The sequence below is a fragment of the Oncorhynchus tshawytscha genome, linkage group LG12, assembly GCF_018296145.1.
Source record: "Oncorhynchus tshawytscha isolate Ot180627B linkage group LG12, Otsh_v2.0, whole genome shotgun sequence".
NCBI classification, from domain to species: domain Eukaryota; kingdom Metazoa; phylum Chordata; class Actinopteri; order Salmoniformes; family Salmonidae; genus Oncorhynchus; species Oncorhynchus tshawytscha.
The window spans coordinates 30,044,332-30,064,661 of record NC_056440.1 but is presented as its reverse complement, the minus strand read 5'-3'; the positions used below and the strand labels follow the sequence as shown (position 1 = coordinate 30,064,661).

At 43.2% G+C, this 20,330-nt stretch overlaps 1 protein-coding gene across 1 annotated transcript in view; it reads right to left on the bottom strand.

Annotated features, from left to right (window-relative positions):
* Positions 1-20,330, bottom strand: part of LOC112262914 (inositol polyphosphate-5-phosphatase A) — a 37,644-nt gene that overhangs the window by 865 nt on the left and 16,449 nt on the right. The window contains exons 2-15 of the mRNA XM_024438760.2: positions 14,972-15,013; positions 14,422-14,522; positions 14,002-14,089; positions 5,247-5,310; positions 4,510-4,613; positions 4,212-4,264; positions 3,516-3,635; positions 3,317-3,401; positions 3,119-3,214; positions 2,947-3,021; positions 1,666-1,739; positions 1,443-1,554; positions 1,265-1,333; positions 1,100-1,159 (exon numbers count right to left, since the gene is read on the bottom strand). Of these exons, the coding sequence (XP_024294528.1) occupies positions 1,118-1,159; positions 1,265-1,333; positions 1,443-1,554; positions 1,666-1,739; positions 2,947-3,021; positions 3,119-3,214; positions 3,317-3,401; positions 3,516-3,635; positions 4,212-4,264; positions 4,510-4,613; positions 5,247-5,310; positions 14,002-14,089; positions 14,422-14,522; positions 14,972-15,013 (1,125 nt within the window). The 3' untranslated portion in view covers positions 1,100-1,117. The remainder of the gene's footprint in view (positions 1-1,099; positions 1,160-1,264; positions 1,334-1,442; positions 1,555-1,665; positions 1,740-2,946; positions 3,022-3,118; positions 3,215-3,316; positions 3,402-3,515; positions 3,636-4,211; positions 4,265-4,509; positions 4,614-5,246; positions 5,311-14,001; positions 14,090-14,421; positions 14,523-14,971; positions 15,014-20,330) is intronic.

The following is a 20,330-nucleotide window of genomic DNA, read 5'->3' as shown; positions in this document are numbered from 1 at the left end:
ATCCACAAGGAAAACATAACATCTATAAATAATTTGTTATTTCAATGTGTAAATGAATGATATAAGATTGGTAAAGGAGTTATAAAAAAAATAAAACATAAAAGTCCAAATTGGGTGAAATCTTACTGGATTCATAGATGGAACCAGGATAGGCATGGCAGACCAGATCATCACATATGATTTGGAATGCTGTCCATCTCATTGAAAAGCTAATTGACAGCGCTAAGTTCTTCCGATGCATAAAGCAAAGCCAGTTCAGAAAGGGAACCTGAGTGCATCTAATTAGATGCTAGTAACAATCCCGCTTACCTTATTTGGCGGTCCATTTAAACTGACGGGATCTGTTCAAACATCCTACTGCCGCTTGCTGCTACTGCTAGTATGCGTTTGCTCCCACCACCAAACCAGCTTCCACCTGTTAGATTCTGTTTTCCTGCTGGTGGATTGGTATAGCCATCCACGCTCACTGCTTGTAGGTAATTTTATATATTGATGCTTTGCTTGGGCTGTGAGCTACCCTGAAGGAGCAGAGCCTATATCACCAAGACTTGCATTATTAATTCTTTAATAAATGGTTAAACATATTTTTATGTGGTGTTTCCTTTCTGAAATGGCTTTCATCACCTTTAGATCCTCCTGAAGAGGAATCCTCATAGAGGAGAGAACCATCCTATGAAAAAGCCATATAACAGGCAGCAAAACAAAATCACGGGCGTAAAAATGCCAATACACTGTTCTGCACGATGCATGTCTCTCTGGCCGGCGATCTGTCTGGTAATGAATGAACAGAGGTCCCACATTGGGCTTGGTGTAGCTACACACAGTGACAGAAGAGAACATTCTATAGACATAGATCAACAGAAGTGACATTAAACTACATTATGCACAAAGGAGACAGTTTGTCCACAGAGCCACTTCATCTTAGTTCATCCCCACAGCACTCCACTGGACCAGCCTGGCCTTTGGCTCTCTGGGGAATAAGGCCCAGGAGCTGGAAATGATTTTGGCCTGTAATCGCTCTTTCAGAGTGACCCCCTGGTTATGGTCCTGTATACCTACACAACATATACTACACACTCACTAGCACATATACTCTTACCATTGAGCGGGATCCTTGTCAATGGCCATTCGTCTTCAGTGCAAAGGACAAGAAGACAGGCTAGGAAAAAAGGAGGAATATACAATGGTACATACATTTCCTTCTGTTTATCAAGGGCCATTTTCAAGACCAGACATGTTACATTATATTAAAAAAAAACATTACCTTGTGGTCTCCCATGCAGACATTAGGGCCCATTGTGTTGTAAACAACACTGCTCGCTCCCTCATCTCTCTAAAATGAAGCACACAGCTGTTTAATAGGCCTGTAGAACATGGATCTATGGTAAATACATCAATTAAACCATGAAGTGTGGATGGCAGAGTGTTGCCAAGTGACTCACCCTGTGGATGATATCTTGGGCAGTGTGAGACATGAGAATGCGGTCACACCAGGAGGGGCAGCGAGTGTTCATGTACTGGGTGGGTTTAGTGTAGTCCTCACAGTATGGGTAACTGACAGACAGACACACAGCATGGCAGTCATAGTGTCAGCAGTAACACTCCTTAGGCATAGTAACAGGGATTGATCGTAATAGTGCCAGGCCTGCCAGGGATGAGGCTTACCTGGGTGGAAACAGAATGTCTTCCTCTGTAATGACATCTTGAAAGGCTGAGATCTCCTTGTCATACTTCAGAATCTGAGGGATATCAAAGGATTAACAATTACTGGAGGTCTGAAAACATGGTATCTGCAAACCATAAAGATCTGCATAATGTGAATATTCAATTTCACCTAGAATTCACCATTACTTGAACAAAAATATTTAAACGCAACATGCAACAATTTCAAATGTTTTACTGAGTTACAGTTCATATAAGGAAATCTGTCAATTGATCTAAATTCATTAAGCCTTAATCTATGGATTTCACATGACTGGGCAGGGGTGCAGCTATGGGTGGGCCTTGGAGGGCATAGGCCCATCCACTTGGCAGCCAGGCCCACCCACTGGGGAGCCAGGCCCAGCCAATCAGAATGAGTTTTTACTCATAAAATGGCTTTTTTACAGACAGAAATACTCCTCAGAATGAAGTCTACCATAACAGTTTTCATTAGGTTGGGTTCATTTCAATCCTGGCCACATGCCCACAGCTGGCAGCATCCATGTGATTGGGTCAGGTGCAGCTGAACCCAACCCAATTATAATGCCCATGGTCAATTTAGTTTGACATTCGATATCCATATCAGGCTAGTTAGGGACCATCAGTAAATTACACAATATACATGGGACAATATATTTTTTATGTCAATAGCTCCAAATTGACTGCCGGCTGAAGCTAATTGGTGAAAGAAGTTGGCAAGCACTAGCTAGCCTAGGTGACTTCAAGACAAGACCTGGTTAGACTGTTTCAAGTTATCTAGAAGGGTGAATGACTAACTGTGTACTGTTTTGACAGAGTGAATGTACACACTCTTGCCATGTGCAACCACACACACACATACACACGAGACACTCAAATTAAACCACCATCACAAGACGTGTGGCTTCAGTCATGGCCGCTGCATTTCTTAATGACCAAGCCAAAAAATTTGGCAAAATAAGGAAGTTCAGCCCCCATTTAATTAAGTATTTTCTGTGGTTGTTTTCAGTTTAGAACTGGCAGGGACGGGAAAGGGAAATGGGCTCCCTAGTCAGTTGGATACTGAATGCATTCAACCGAAATGTGTCTTCCGCATTCAGCCCAACCCGTCTGAATCAGAGAAGTGGGTGGGGGGGGGTGCTGCTGCCTTAAACGACATCCACGTCACCGGCGCCAAGGCATTAATGATTGCTGTCAAGGCAGCGAGTGGTAGCCCATGAGATTAATATGGGTGGGGTTGATGTATACAGTAGATAATGTTCTCACCGCTCTGCCGTTGTCCTCTGTGAACACTGCCTGGTGCAGGTAGGCAAATATCTTGGTCTCAATATGGAGAAGAACCTTGAGATGAAGGAACAGGGGATAGAGTAAACCTCCGAATCTGAATAACAACAGGGAAACAGTAGGATGGAAGAAGTTGATGGGTGTGGAGACTCACCTTGTGGTCATTGTCCTTTTGCTCACAGATAATTTTTTCCACCTCATTACTGCTGTCCTTCTTCACTGTCTGCATCACTGCTGAAGTGGACAAGTTCTGGAATACACACACAGATCGGTCAACTAAAACTCAATAGTCATCTAACCATTAGTAAAGATTCTCGTGAAATTCTTAAGGAAGTGGGCCATGTAATAATACCTGGACCAGGCTAAGGGTGTCCAGGCGGAAGTTGAAATCCCCAAACAGGAAGAAGGGGAGTGGGGTGTAGCTGCTGTCTGATATCCTGGAAGGAAATGACAGTGGTATTAATCGAAGTGGGCTCAATGCAAAAGCCTTATATATCTCTCAAGTAGTTGCACTTGAGTTGTTCTCCAAAGCTGAGAATGGACAGGCCTACCTGTTGATGACATATCTCAGGGCCTTCTGGCGGTTGTCTGAGTAAATGGAGGGACTGGCGTTACAGGCAATGAGGTTGGAGGCATCATGGAAGAGGTGTACGTTGACTAGGTCCAGACCCCTGCCGAGAGCACACACATGCACGCACGCACGCACACACAAAGTGAGAAGTGGCAGGCAGATCTATGAAAAAACTAAATTATTGGGAAGATAATTGTTATTGCCTTCTATCAAATCTACACGTGTGTATGTGTGGGAACTGTTCAGTGGTAGTTATGAAGAGCTTACTTATTAGTGAGTGCACTCGACGTCCATGCTAGTCCACAAAGAAACACATTTGTCTCCTGTGCCAAGCATTAACTCCTTTTCTGCTGCTGCCACCTGAACACAATTAATGTGCATACAACTGGCAGGCTGTGTTTACTTACAGGGTGACCTTGTAGCACTCTGCCCATGAACTCCTTTTGTCTAAGACCCGGTGGTAGTGACACAGGAGGGCAAATAGTAACTATTGTGCAGAGGAAACCGAGGGTGTTTGCTGAGCTTCAGCTTCAACCACTGCAGTAGCAGTGAGCAATGGGCTGACAGCTGGCTGTGACTGTTCGAGCAGCCTCTCTCTCTGTGGGTCCCTGTCTATTGATGAGCTGTGATAGTAGACAGTAGAGTAGAGTAATGTAGAGTAGAGTAGAGCACGTACTGGTTGTGAATGATCCACCGGGTCCTCATAAAGCCCTTCCTAGACCATTTGAACTGCAAAACACATCACACAACAGAAGCTATACCGATGAATGTTTTGTATGTGAAATGTTCAACAAATAGCACCATTTAACTAACTCATTGGAGGGCCATTCTGGTAATTATTGATTATTCAATACAATTTGTCTCATATCCCTGTCAGATTGGGCAGACTCCCCCTTCAGCCCCTATAGACCCATTTGTCCCAACACATCCCGGCCCACCCTGACCTCTCCCAGCCCACACACACACACACTTACATCGGGCCAGAAATTCTTCAGGAATTTTTCTTTCTCCACAGTGGTTACTTCATCCAGGGAGCCTACATACTTGTTCTGTCCAGACACTGCTTTGAAATCCTTAACTGTGAGGGGGAGAGAGGTGTGGAAGGGTAAAATAGTGAGAAAACATGCAAACACTAATCAATAAAGTGACGTTCAGCTTATAACAGCACCATATGTGATCAGAGAACCTATAATCAGGCCATTAGGCAGTGTTTGGTCACTGTGCACTGATCTGACTGGCGACACAGAACATGGCAGGCCTGGGATGTTAATGGCTCTTCCATAAGCCTTTTCTGAAGAGCTTTTTCCATGCCTAACGTGACTGGACTATGCAACAAGAAGATAATACATCCCACTTTCAATTCAGATTCACTGATACGTCTGGGCCAAAAGAGGTGTCCATCCCCCGGCGACATTCAAAAGATGATCAGACACATTGTATAAAAATACAGACAGGAATCTCCAGACTGACATACAAAATTGATCTTGCTTCCTCCTAAACTCTTTTGTGCCAAACTAATTATATTATAATCATGATACATTACAAAGGGCCAAGTTTGCACACCAGGACTGATGCAGATGTTCTGAAATTATCGCCACGTGCAGGGCCTGAATGGAAGTGATCCATCATAAGGTGATAACAAAATGTCATTCATCTTTTGTTATTCAAAGTCAATAATGATGTCATACAGATATGATTGTAATGTCCTTACCATTAAAATCATATTGGTAGATGTTTTTCAATGACTTATGGATGAAGTACATGCTTCCCAAGGCCTGTAAGGACAAATAATAAAACACAAGCTCATTTAAACAATCGCTGAGAATGGCAGTTTGCTCTATTGATGATAGTATAGAGTTTGATTTAAGGTTGCAATTTTATTATGTACATTAGCTAGTACAGTACAGGTAGACAGATTAATTTTTTTCTGTTAGTGAATATAGAATGTCTGATTTTCCAATATTGCATCCTTCAAGAAATACCTTGTACAGTTCTCACTTATAGTTTGAATCCATGCCAAATAGTTATTTCAAGTTTCAACCTTATAATTTCTTGCGAAACAGCTTCATTCACTTCGACATGCTCAGGAGACATGCTAGACCATGTTGGTCAGACGCAGCACTCAGGCTTCAGTGGTAAAATACAGTCATAATGACTTAAAGAAACAACCCAATGTCTGAGTCATCCAACATGATCTGATTCTGATTCCATTATTATCATGAACCATCCCAATCTACAGTTGATCTAGTCTCCTGCCACACACACACGGCCTTCAATCCTCCCCTTTTTTCAAGCAATTATATTATGCTCAACTCACTCTTCTCCACAGAAACATACAGTCTTACTGCAATAACATGTACACAGTACACACTCAAACGGGCACACGCACATATACACACACGCACATATACACACACGCAAGCACACAAACACACTTTAGCACCTAATCATCCCTGACATGGGCTGACAATTTTGATTGTACTAACTGCCTGCTTCAATGATCTGATTAATCAAACCCTGAGATCAATAAAGACAGAAAATTAAAACAATTGAAAAGGTATTAAGCAGTACGGCTGCTGACTGCCGCCTCGGCGGCTGCGACTCGGGGACGAAGAAAAATATGGCGGCACCCAGAGGGTCTCAGGCGTGACGGCAAGAGAGATCTCTCCCTGAAGAGAGCATTCATCTTCACTGCCAGAGCAATCCTCATTTAATGGGATGGAGCTGTCCCTACTCCAACTAGCCCGGGTGACCAGCGATTAGGGACAGACCTGTCCATGTTATGTTGGGGGAGGAAGGGGGGTTAGCTGGGGGTTAGTAGAGAGAGGGGGGTACGGACTAAACGGAGGGTCTCGCAAGTTTGATCTAACATCGACTAATTAAACTGAATCCCTTGGTTATAGCAGTTACATCACATTTTATTTTGCTTGAGCATTAGCTCAGTTTTGAAGAAAACATGGTGGCAGTTTTAAGAGTGTTTACCGACCTAAGAAACATTGTATAATGTATTGTATATATAGTGAAGGTATCAGTAGCATTGGATGTTTTTGTTGTTGATATTCTTAAAACCATAAAACTGTTTTATGACTGTAAAAGTCTGCTGTACCTTTTCTCAAAAACCTTCATGTCACACGCACACACACACACACACACACACACACACACACACAGAGAAAGGTTCTCCTCCACATACTCTGCCAACCACCTATCTTCATCAATCAGGTTTGTGCACAGTTTAATAAAAAAACTATCGACTTACAAGTGATTTTTTATCAAAACACCATTTGTACAGGGAATGCCTGCATGCCTGCCTCCCTCCTCACAGCCCCTTTGAACAGAGACCCCTCCCCCCTATCCCTCAGCCTCTCCTGGCCAGGGAGCTGATGATCCACAGCCAAAGAGAAACAAATTGAAAATCAATGTGGGTGGCACAGGAGAAATGAGAATGAGGCATTGGGGGCTGCAGCCCTCTTAGGGCAGGGGAGGAGGGGCGCAGACACCCCAGCACAGCGGAAACATAGTCCCAGCTGTCCGCCACTCCCCTCAGCCCTTATTTATTGTTTACAAATGGCCTGGGATCAATAGTTTTAATCTAGAGTTAAATTTATTGACTTTGGCCTGTCTCCCCACACCTGGCCATTGACTTTCCCCTCCACTTCACACACTCTTGAGTGTGGACAGATCCATTGACCCCCACTGTCAGGGCTCCAGTGTTAGGGTCTCACCTAGGTGGGGTTAGGGTTAATCACACTCTGCACGTGATAGGGATGGACCCTCCCAAGACTGGATTTATGCAAAAACTACTGTGTTGACCTGCCAGACCATTAGGAACCAGGCTCTACTATGACAGTTACAATGTGGCTCAGAATTGAAAAACGCTGGCAAACAGTCCTTATTCCAGGTACAGAGGCCATTGGAAAGGAGGCTGAAGATAGAGTTGGTCTGAGAGCTGGCAGTATGACAGGTGTGGAGATTGAGACAGCGTCCATGACCGAGACAGCCTCCTACAGCTCTATAATGGCAGTTTAGTGCTGTACTGACGCACAGTCATATACTGTAGTTACATTTAGAGAGAGGTGGGGGGCCAGAGGATAGAGCCAAGACAAAGTGTATAAACTAGCCTTTAAACACATGGCCTCTGTGTGTACTCACACTTTGTAACTTTCAGAATATACAGTTCATCATACTATAACTTTGAGAAACATTCCCACCCACATACTGTCACGTTGCAATGAACTCTACAAAAGGATACAACAGTTAACTGTGTTGGTTTTTCTATTCCTTTCACAGGTCAAATATACAAGCTCAACATGTAACCCAAGGTCCTGCCTACACACGGAGATCACAGACGGAGATCAAAACCAGACGGAGATCACAGACGGAGATCAACACCAGACGGAGATCACAGACGGAGATCAAAACCAGACGGAGATCACACACGGAGATCAAAACCAGGAGATCAAAACCAGACGGAGATCACAGACGGAGATCAAAACCAGACGGAGATCACAGACGGAGATCAAAACCAGACGGAGATCACACACGGAGATCAAAACCAGACGGAGATCACACACGGAGATCAAAACCAGACGGAGATCACAGACGGAGATCAAAACCAGACGGAGATCACACACGGAGATCAAAACCAGACGGAGATCACACACGGAGATCAAAACCAGAGATCACACATGGAGATCAAAACCAGACGGAGATCACACACGGAGATGACACACGGAGATCAAAACCAGGGAAACATCCAACTTGGGATTTAGGGAAAACCAGGGAATTTATTGAAAGTTCCAGGAATTTTGCAACCCTAGGTCAAACTATACTGAACAGACACTGTATATAAAGGCGACAAGCAACAATTTCAAAGATTTTACTGAGTTACAGATCATTAGAGGAAATTTAAATAAATTCATTAGGCTCTAATCTATGGATTTCACATGACTGAGTATACATACAGTGGGACAAAAAAGTATTTAGTCAGCCACCAATTGTGCAAGTTCTCCCACTTAAAAAGATGAGAGGCCTGTAATTTTCATCATAGGTACACTTCAACTATGACAGACAAAATGAGGGAAAAAAAAGAAAATCCAGGATTACATAAGGATGCAGTCGATGATATACAGTATATACGTATGCATATGAGATGAATAATGTAGGGTAAGTAACATTATATAAGGTAGCATTGTTTAAAGTGGCTAGTGATATATTTACATCATTTCCCATCAATTCCCATTATTAAAGTGGCTGGAGTTGAGTCAGTGTCAGTGTCAGTGTGTTGGCAGCAGCCACTCAATGTTAGTGGTGGCTGTTTAACAGTCTGATGGCCTTGAGATAGAAGCTGTTTTTCAGTCTCTCGGCCCCAGCTTTGATGCACCTGTACTGACCTCGCCTTCTGGATGATAGCGGGGTGAACAGGCAGTGGCTCGGGTGGTTGCTGTCCTTGATGATCTTTATGACCTTCCTGTGACATCGGGTGGTGTAGGTGTCCTGGAGGGCAGGTAGTTTGCCCCCGGTGATGCGTTGTGCAGACCTCACTACCCTCTGGAGAGCCTTACGGTTGAGGGCGGAGCAGTTGCCGTACCAGGCGGTGATACAGCCCGCCAGGATGCTCTCGATTGTGCATCTGTAGAAGTTTGTGAGTGCTTTTGGTGACAAGCCGAATTTCTTCAGCCTCCTGAGGTTGAAGAGGCGCTGCTGCGCCTTCTTCACGATGCTGTCTGTGTGAGTGGGTCAATTCAGTTGGTCTGTGATGTGTATGCCGAGGAACTTAAAACTTGCTACCCTCTCCACTACTGTTCCATCGATGTGGATAGGGGTGTTCCCTCTGCTGTTTCCTGAAGTCCACAATCATCTCCTTAGTTTTGTTGACGTTGAGTGTGAGGTTATTTTCCTGACACCACACTCCGAGGGCCCTCACCTCCTCCCTGTAGGCCGTCTCGTCGTTGTTGGTAATCAAGCCTACCACTGTTGTGTCGTCCGCAAACTTGATGATTGAGTTGGAGGCGTGCGTGGCCACGCAGTCGTGGGTGAACAGGGAGTACAGGAGAGGGCTCAGAACGCACCCTTGTGGGGCCCCAGTGTTGAGGATCAGCGGGGAGGAGATGTTGTTGCCTACCCTCACGGCCTATGTGGCCGGGTCTACAGGCAATCACGGACAATAAAAAGAAAACCAGCCACGTCACAGTCACCGACGTCTTGCTTCCAGACAAACTGAACACTTTCTTTGCCCGCTATGAGGATAATACAGTGCCACCGACGAGGCCCTCTAACAAGGACTGCGCCCCCCCCCCCTCCAAGGCCGGCGCGAGTAAGACATTTAAACGGCACAGACGGCATACTTAGCTGTGTCCTTAGAGCATGCGCAAACCTGCTGGCTGGTGTGTTTACGGACATATTCAATCTCTCCCTATCCCAGTCTGCTGTCCCCAAATGCTTCCTGTACCCTTCCTGTACCCTTCCTGCAAAGGTAACTGAACTGAATGACTATCGCCTCGTAGCACTGACGTCTGTCATCATGAAGTGCTTTGAGAGACTAGCCAAGGATCATATCACAGCCACCTTACCTGTCACCCTAGACCCACTGCAATAAGCATACTGCCCCAATAGGTGCACAGATGATGCAATCGCCATCACATTGCCCTATCCCATCGGGACAAGAGTAATACCTATGTAAGAATGCTGTTCATTGACTACAGCTCAGCATTCAACACCATAGTACCCTCCAAGCTCATCATTAAGCTTGAGGCTCTGGGTCTCAACCCCGTCCTGTGCGATTGGGTCCTGGACATCCTGACAGGCCTCCCCCTGGTGGTGATGGTAGGAAACAACATCTCCACTTCGCTAATCCTCAACACTGGGGCCCCACAAGGGTGCGTGCTCAGCCCCCTCCTGTACTCCCTGTTCACCCATGACCGCGTGGCCATGCACGCCTCAAACTCGATCATCAGGTATGTAGACGACACGACAGTAATAGGCTTGATCACCAACAACGATGAGACAGCCTATAGGGAGGAAGTGAGGGCACTCAGAGTGTGGTGTCAGGAAAACAACCTCTCACTCAACGTCAACAAAACAAAGGAGATGATCATGGACTTCAGGAAACAGCAGAGGGAGCACCCCCCTATCCACATCAACGGGACAGCCGTGGAGAAGGTGGGAAGTTTCAAGTTCCTTGGCGTACACATCACAGACTAACTGAAATGGTCCACCCACACAGACAGTGTGGTGAAGAAGGCGCAACAGCGCCTCTTCAAACTCAGGAGGCTGAAGAAATGTGGCTTGTCACCTAAAACCCTCACAAACTTCTACAGATGCACAATTGAGAGCCTCCTGTCAGGCTGTATTACAGCAGGAAGGCCAAAAAGATCATCAAGGACAACAACCACCTGAGCCACTGTCTGTTCCCTCCACTACCATCCAGAAGATGAGGTCAGTACAGTTGCATCAAAGCTGGGAAAAATAAACTGAAAAATAGCTTCTATCTTAAGGGTCCCAGACTGTTAAACAGCCATCACTAACACGGAGAGGCTGCTAGTTGAAGTCGGAAGTTTACATACACTTAGGATTGAGGCATTAAAACTCATTTTCAACCACTCCACAAATTTCTTGTTAACGAACTATAGTTTTGGCAAGTCGGTTAGGACATCTACTTTGTGCATGACACAAGTAATTTTTCCAACAATTGTTTACAGAGATTGTTTAACTTATAATTCACTGTATCACAAGTTGACATACACCTTCAATCTCAGTGCCTCTTTGCTTGACATCATGGGAAAATCAAAAGAAATAACATTTTAGACTTCCACTAGTCTTTTTCATCCTTGGGAGCAATTACCAAACGCCTGAAGGTACCACGTTCATCTGTACAAACAATAGTACGCAAGTATAAACACCATGGGACCACACAGCCGTCATACCGCTCAGGAAGGAGATGTGTTCTGTCTCCTAGAGATGAACGTACTTTGGTGCAAAAAGTGCAAATCAATCCCAGAACAACAGCAAAGGACCTTGTGAAGATGCTGGAGGAAACAGGTACAAAAGTATCTATATCCACAGTAAACGAGTCCTATATCAACAAAACCTGAAAGGCTGCTCAGCAAGAAAGAAGCCACTGCTCCAAAACCGCCATAAAAAAGCCAGACTATGCTTTGCAACTGCACATGGGGACAAAGATCATAACTTTTGGAGAAATGTCCTCTGGTCTGATGAAACAAAAATAGAATTGTTTGGCCATAATGACCATCGTTATGTTTGGAGGAAAAAGGGGGAGGCTTGCAAGCCTAAGAACATCCCAACCGTGAAGCATGGGGTGGCAGCATCATGTTGTGGGGGTGCTTTGCTGCAGGAGGGACAGGTGCACTTCACAAAGGAAGGAAAATTATAAGGAAGGAAAATTATGTGGATATATGTAATATATAATATATAATAATGTAATATACTAACTGTACTAACTATTACTCTTGTTAAAAATATGAAATGGTATTACATTTGGTGAAGAGCACATTCATCACCTGCACATCTATGACTCCAGTATTTTATTGGTATATTGTAATTACTACGCCACCATTGCCTATTTATTGCCTTTACCTCCCTTAATCTATTTGCATTGCTAGTTATAGCCTAATGTTAGCTAGCTAACATTGAACCTAGTTTGTTAGCTTTAGCTACCTGCAGATTCATACTACACCTATGACAATGTTTGTATTGGTAGTAGTATGAGTTGGGATTGTGCCGGTTCATTGTTTAGCTAGCTAGCTATGTAGCTAGCTACATGTCTAAACAAAATACTCCACTTCGTCCGGATTATTACACTACCCATCAAATTAGCCAGGGGTGATTATGGCCATCTATTGTATTTTATGAACATGTGTACATGTCTAGACAATAGTGACCCATCCACTTAGCTAGATGTGGCTGGGGGGTGGTTATAGCATTTCCTTCACAAGACCCATCAATTTAGACAAGTGTGTCGGGTAATAATCTTATAATTATAAAATATGTATCAAATATTTTGATCTGGACACTTTCTTATTTTGATATTGCTATTATGCAAGTAACCATCTCAGTGTACCGTTTACACCATCTGTATCTGTGACAAATAAACTTAAATTTTATTGACATAGTATGTGTTTACCAGATTGGCCTCACATGTGAATCCTTAAAGAGATGGGTGGGGCTAAGGCTTAAGAGGGTGTGAACGATGCGGAATGGGTGTAGACAAAGAAGAGCTCTCCTGTAGGTGTACCAAAACATTCAAGGGACATTTTCTCAAAAGTGGGGTTACAAGTTGATCAACTTTCAAAGCAGAATTACTTTCCCATTGTTCCTCAACTGCCATGTATGACATACCATTTTCTAGCTCGGCGTCTCTACATTTATCCAATGTAAAATTTGAGAAATACACACTTTTTGTGTGTATGGAAAATTTCCCGGGATCTTTTATTTTTGCACATGAAACATGAGACCAACACTACATGTTGCATTTACATTTTTGTTCAGTCACCCTAGTTTCAATGGTCAAATAAACTGCGAGACCCTAAGTCGATGATAAACCTGAGCTTTCCGGTGGGTTAGGGTCCACCATTGACTGCCTTCATGTTGTTGAAGCTTGGTCCTCAGATTATACTATTGAGAAAAGCAGATACTTATATATTTAATGACAATCTTTTTGTAAAATAAATATGGCTACCCTGTCTATGTAATGAAACAATAATGTAAAGCCTCACCCTATGATCATGTTTAAAATACTCATATCATGTTCAACAAGGTGAGTGTATCAGGTGTGCTTGAAAAGAAATGTCAAATTATTTAAGTAAGACCTTTACAGAACGGATGTCAAGAAGATAGCATTTTGCTTTGGCAAGCATAAAATGTATATTGATATTCCTCTGTTTCTCGGTCTAAAAATAAACAACAGGGCATTTATAAAGGGCCTCTGGCCCTCAGTAGAGCAGTAGTATGGAGCAGGGCCCCACCTTGTGGTCACAGAGGTACACTGCTGTCTGAACAATAATTTGACTGTCGTAGGAGATACAAGCTCTTCTAAAGGCTGGCACACATTCCACCGAATATGGATCTAGCATTTATCTACTGATCGTTCACCGCACTGTGTTTTAGGGATCACCCGCTGTAGATGTCTGACAGCCTCACTTTCACACGATTCTACATGTAAAACTCAGATCACAAATTATGTTCAGAGGTGCTAAGTAATCTCGGCCAGCAAATGCTATTAGTGTGTCTGAGCCCTAAAGACAAAGACAACAATGGTAACTGTTGTAAGGATTTACACAACATGTCATTGCTTTCCCTAGGCGTCATGTCCATCAAGCTCTACCGCATTACTATATTGATGTTCATGTCAAACAACTGAAATTGGTGTAACCCTAGACCAAGCATGGTGGTTACAGAGAGTCTCTCTCTCAAGTCAACTTCAGTCGGTTGATCACTGTAGAACTTACAGTGAAGCTGTCCACGTTCTTGAAGTGGTTGTCCACATAGGTGCAGACCCTGTCAAAGTCCCTCATCTCCTCATTGGACTCAATGTTACTAAAGACCAGAGGAGAGAAGAATAGGCTGAACATATTGCTGCATACAATATCACAGTATCATTACTTTTTAGGGACTTGGTTGTCTGGTGGGAGGTGTGGACAGTAGATGTCTGAGGTTTATGATAACATCATATAGTCTTTCACACAGATTTTATAAAAATGTTCACAGTTAAAATCCCTTCTGGCACATCACCTGCCAGATAAATTATGAGAGTTATACTGCTGATCAGATAAAATAGTCAGAAAACTATAATGAGTCTAGGCAGCATTTATGAATACTTTGGCACATGAACCATGGAGTTTGGCACAGTGATGTGAGTGATATCTTACCAAAAGAAGTTCTCTGCGTGGCCCATGTTGACCATGTAGTCCTTCCCTCCAACCTCCTGGAAATGCAGGGCGATGAAGCGTGGTTTGTGACTCTGGACTGTCTGTGAAAAAACAGAGACATCAGACAGGCTGTCAATCTACCACAATCATGTGCCATAATCGTGGTAAGTGTGGGGCTAGCTACTGAATTCTGGTAAGTAAATATTATTTCTTAAGATTATTTTTACAACTTTGGACTTTTACGAGGCATAATGTGTTGGCTAAATAGTAGAAAGTGTCTTTTCCACCTTTGGGAATGGAGCCAGTATCTAATGACTGATATTGAAAAGCTTGAGTAGCAAGGACAGGTTATAATGCCCATATCTGGTCAAAGTCCACCATCCAGGAGTGCTCATGTTTTTGTCAAAGAATGAGTGAGTGACTTAAGGTGTTTGCATTTGAACAGTAAAACAGCTGACCTACGTAGTAACAGTAAGGAAGAGTCACAGAGATATTTGTTTTACTTGAGGATCCATTCTATAGTGGACACCTGAGAGGGATCCAAACTCACCCCAAAGAATTCTCGCATCCAGTCACTCTCAATCTCACCCACCTGTTGGTTTAAAAACATAAACATTTTAAATTCACACATGGTTTCTACCACTTAGCCTACAGTCAAATATAATAACTGAACAGTTGAGACATACAACACAAAGGGCATAAACATAATGGTTTAAATGAGATCCCGGAAGTTATCATGTCAACCCAGGTGTACCAATCAACCTGACCAGGCACCTTTCCTCTCCACGGACCATGTTTAATAATATATTAGCATTTGACAGTGGAGGATATAAAACATGCAGAAAGGTGGATAAACACAACACAGTCTTGTCAAACATTTTGGTGGGAAATACAGTAAGGTTTAGGCAGACACCCACCATGATTGACCAAACAGGTAAGATTATATGTTGAACACTTAACTAATGCAATACACAATGTTAATGCGAGACTAAACTAGCTATTTGTCCTTCCATTTTGTTTCACCTCTTAAATGTGAAGTCCCCATGTTTGGTGACCCTATTAGATTTTTTTTATTCAATTCAGTCTGGTATGAGAACAGTAGCCCCTATCTGCAAAAGCAGGGTGTATGCGGAAAGCTGAGTGTCTTGGTTATTGATACGTGCCTTAATCTTTGGTGTGATTTACTACCATATATTGGCATACGAATGTATAAGGGCACGCAGAGCAGATGACCTCATTTCAAGATGTGTTTGAGCTATAACTACATGGGGTTATGAAATTAATCCTTAGGTTGGTAGGAACAAATCTAACATATTTCCAATATTATCTGATGATGTATGACTTAATGGCAACATCGAATGTCCACCGAGTGATTATCTTAGCGCATGAAAAATATGATGTGTCCTGCTTACGTGGCGTAGCCATCCATTACGCAGGGGATTGGCTACTATGGCACATTGACAGTCTTGTAGCCAATGAGATAAGCTTTCCAGGGATATGCAGTTGACCTTGGTGGGACAAAGCAAGGCCTAGAACCTTATGTGTAACGCTTCGATTACACCGACAGCATCCTTGCGCAAAATAGCACGCAGCATCATCTGGATATGTACAGTGCCTTGCGAAAGTATTCGGCCCCCCTGAACTTTGCGACCTTTTGCCACATTTCAGGCTTCAAACATAAAGATATAAAACTGTATTTTTTTGTGAAGAATCAACAACAAGTGGGACACAATCATGAAGTGGAACGACATTTATTGGATATTTCAAACTTTTTTAACAAATCAAAAACTGAAAAATTGGGCGTGCAAAATTATTCAGCCCCTTTACTTTCAGTGCAGCAAACTCTCTCCAGAAGTTCAGTGAGGATCTCTGAATGATCCAATGTTGACCTAAATGACTAATGATGATAAATACAATCCACCTGTGTGTAATCAAGTCTCCGTATAAATGCACCTGTACTGTGATAGTCTCAGAGGTCCGTTAAAAGCGCAGAGAGCATCATGAAGAACAAGGATGTCACGCCCTGGTCTTAGTATTTTTTGTTTATATATTATTTTGGTCAGGCCAGGGTGTGACATGGGGTTATTTTGTGTTGTGTTGTGGTATTGGGGGTTTTAGTAGGTATTGGGATTGTGGCTGAGTAGGGGTGTCTAGCATAGTCTATGGCTGCCTGAGGTTCTCAATCAGAGTCAGGTGATTCTAATTGTCTCTGATTGGGAACCATATTTAGGTAGCCTGGGTTTCACTGTGTGTTTGTGGGTGATTGTTCCTGTCTCAGTGTTTTGTATTCACCAGATAGGCTGTTTCGGTTTTCATTATTTCATTTTGTTAGTTTTGTAGTTTCTGTATGTATAGGTTTTCCTTCATTAAAATATATCATGAATCATCACCACGCTGCATTTTGGTCCGATCCTTGTTCTACCTCTTCGTCAGAGGAGGAGATAGAAGAGAGCCGTTACAAAGGAACACACCAGGCAGGTCCGAGATACTGTTGTGAAGAAGTTTAAAGCCGGATTTGGATACAAAAAGATTTCCCAAGCTTTAAACATCCCAAGGAGCACTGTGCAAGCGATAATATTGAAATGGAAGGAGTATCAGACCACTGCAAATCTACAAGACCTGGCCGTCCCTCTAAACTTTCAGCTCATACAAGGAGAAGACTGATCAGAGATGCAGCCAAGAGGCCCATGATCACTCTGGATGAACTGCAGAGATCTACAGCTGAGGTGGGAGACTCTGTCCATAGGACAACAATCAGTCGTATATTGCACAAATCTGGCCTTTATGGAAGAGTGGCAAGAAGAAAGCCATTTCTTAAAGATATCCATAAAAAGTGTTGTTTAAAGTTTGCCACAAGCCACCTGGGAGACACACCAAACATGTGGAAGAAGGTGCTCTGGTCAGATGAAACCAAAATTGAACTTTTTGGCAACAATGCAAAACGTTATGTTTGGAACAACAACACAGCTCATCACCCTGAACACACCATCCCCACTGTCAAACATGGTGGTGGCAGCATCATGGTTTGGGCCTGCTTTTCTTCAGCAGGGACAGGGAAGATGGTTAAAATTGATGGGAAGATGGATGGATCCAAATACAGGACCATTCTGGAAGAAAACCTGATGGAGTCTGCAAAAGACCTGAGACTGGGATGGAGATTTGTCTTCCAACAAGACAATGATCCAAAACATAAAGCAAAATCTACAATGGAATGGTTCAAAAATAAACATATCCAGGTGTTAGAATGGCCAAGTCAAAGTCCAGACCTGAATCCAATCCAGAATCTGTGGAAAGAACTGAAAACTGCTGTTCACAAATGCTCTCCATCCAACCTCACTGAGCTCGAGCTGTTCTGCAAGGAGGAACGGGAAAAAATGGCAGTCTCTCGATGTGCAAAACTGATAGAGACATACCCCAAGCGTCTTACAGCTGTAATCGCAGCAAAAGGTGGCGCTACAAAGTATTAAGGGGGGCTGAATAATTTTGCACGCCCAATTTTTCAGTTTTTGATTTGTTAAAAAAGTTTGAAATATCCAATAAATGTCGTTCCACTTCATGATTGTGTCCCACTTGTTGTTGATTCTTCACAAACAAATACAGTTTTATATCTTTATGTTTGAAGCCTGAAATGTGGCAAAAGGTCGCAAAGTTCAAGGGGGCCGAATACTTTCGCAAGGCACTGTATGCAACAAAAGTCAAACATTCACCTTCTGCTATCATTCCTGTCAAGCCGTCACACATACAGTTTGACACATATGTTCGATAAATCTATAGTATGCACCACTCTACAACTGCAACGCAATGCTGCAAGGCAAACGCAGCATTTCATTGGAAATGAATGTAATTCTGATGTACCAAAATGCAATGATGCTGTCGGTGTGATCGAAGTGTAATGCGAACCATTGCTACCTGACTCAGAGACGAGACGCATCGGGCACGCTACATTACATTGTAAACAGATTTCATAGCTTTAATTTCATTATTTTTGCATAAAAGATGGTTTCTCAAGGGGGGGAAAAAGGTCAAAACTAAGAATTTCGAACAGGAAGCTAAAAAGAGGCAGTTCTGAAAATGTATACTGAAGTTGGACTCGGATCAGGGGAATGATTTGGACGAGGATTTCGACTCGGGAGACGAAGATTGTTTTCTAGAAGGATTGGATCAAATGTTTGATCTGTAAGTCAATTATTTTCATAACTTTAAATAGCTTATTATATTTATTTCATTTTTTTATATATGTTGTCTGATTTTTGTGCTTTAGATTTAGTTTATAGGCCTATGTAATAAGTAATTTCAATGTTATATAATTCCAAAGAAGTTACTGTCCATGTTTCATATTAGTTCACTGTTCTTAGTTAAATTCTTTTATCTTTGGAGAGACCATTACACTCTCATGGCCATTGTTTATTTGTGGTTCTCACCTCTGCCTTTGTCTCCAAAGTGTTACTGTTTGCAATGTGTGCGTGTGTGTGTGCTTCACACCTTCTATGCGAGTCAAATCAAATTGTATATGTTACATGCGTTGAATACAAAAGGTACATTTTAAATGCTTACAAGCCCTTAACCAACAATACAGATAAGAAAAACATGTTAAGAAATGATTTACTAAAATAAAGTTTTTTAAAAATTATAAGAAAAATACAAAAATAACAATTAAGGGGCAACTATAAAATAACAGTAGTGAGGCTATATACAGGGGGTACCAGTACAGAGTCTATGTGTGGGGGCACCGGTTAGGTGAGGTAATTGAGCTAATGTGTACTGATAGGTAGAGGTAAAGTGACTATGCATGGATAATAAACAGACTGTAGCAGCAGCGTAAAAATGGGGATGGGGGGGACAATGCAAATAGTCCGGGTAGCCATTTGATTAGTTGTTCAGGAGTCCTAAGGCTTGGGGGGTAGAAGCTGTTAAGAAGCCTTTTGGACCTAGACTTGGTTCTCTGGTACTACTTGCCATGAAATAGCAGGGAGAACAGTCTATGACTAGGGTGGCTGGAGTCTTTAGACAATTTTTTGGGCCAACCTCTGACACTGCCTGGTATAGAGGTCCTGGATGGCAGGAAGCTTGGCCCCCGTGATGTACTGGGCCGTAAGCACTACCCTCTGTAGTGTCTTGCGGTCAGAGGCCGAGCAGTTGCCATACCAGGTGGTGACGCAACCAGTCAGGATGCGCTTCATGGTGCAGCTGTATAACGTTTTGAGGATCTGAGGACCTATGCCAAATCTCCTGAGGGGGAATAAGCATTGTCATGGCCTCTTCACGACTGTCTTGGTGTATTTGGACCATGATAGTTTGTTGGTGATGTGGACACCAGGGAACTTGAAGCTCTCATTCTGCTCCACTAAAGCCCCGTTGATGAGAATGGGGGCGTGCTCGGTCCTCCTTTTCCTGTGGTCGACATCATCTCCTTGACTTGAGCACATTGAGGGAGAGGTTGATATCCTGGCACCACACTGCCAGGTCTCTGACCTCCCCTATAGGCTGTCTTATCGTTGTCTGTGATCAGGTTGTGTCGTCAGCAAACTTAATGATGGTGTTGGAGTCATGGGTGAACAGGAAGTACAGGAGGGGACTGAACACGCATCCCTGAGGGGCCTCGGTGTTGAGGATCAGTGTGGCAGATGTCGTTACCTAACCTTAGCACCTGGGGGCGACCCGTCAGGAAGTCCAGGATCCAGTTACAGAGGGAGGTGTTTAGTCCCAGGGTCCTTCATTTAGTGATGAGCTTTGAGTCCTGGTAATCCGTCTGGCCCTGCGGCATTGCGAATGTTGACTTGTTTAAAGGTCTTAGTCACATCGGCTACAGAGAGCGTGATCACACAGTTGTCCGGAGCAGCTGATGCTCTCATGCTTCAGTGTTGTTAGCCTCGAAGCAAGCATAGAAGGCATTTAGCTTGTCTGGTAGG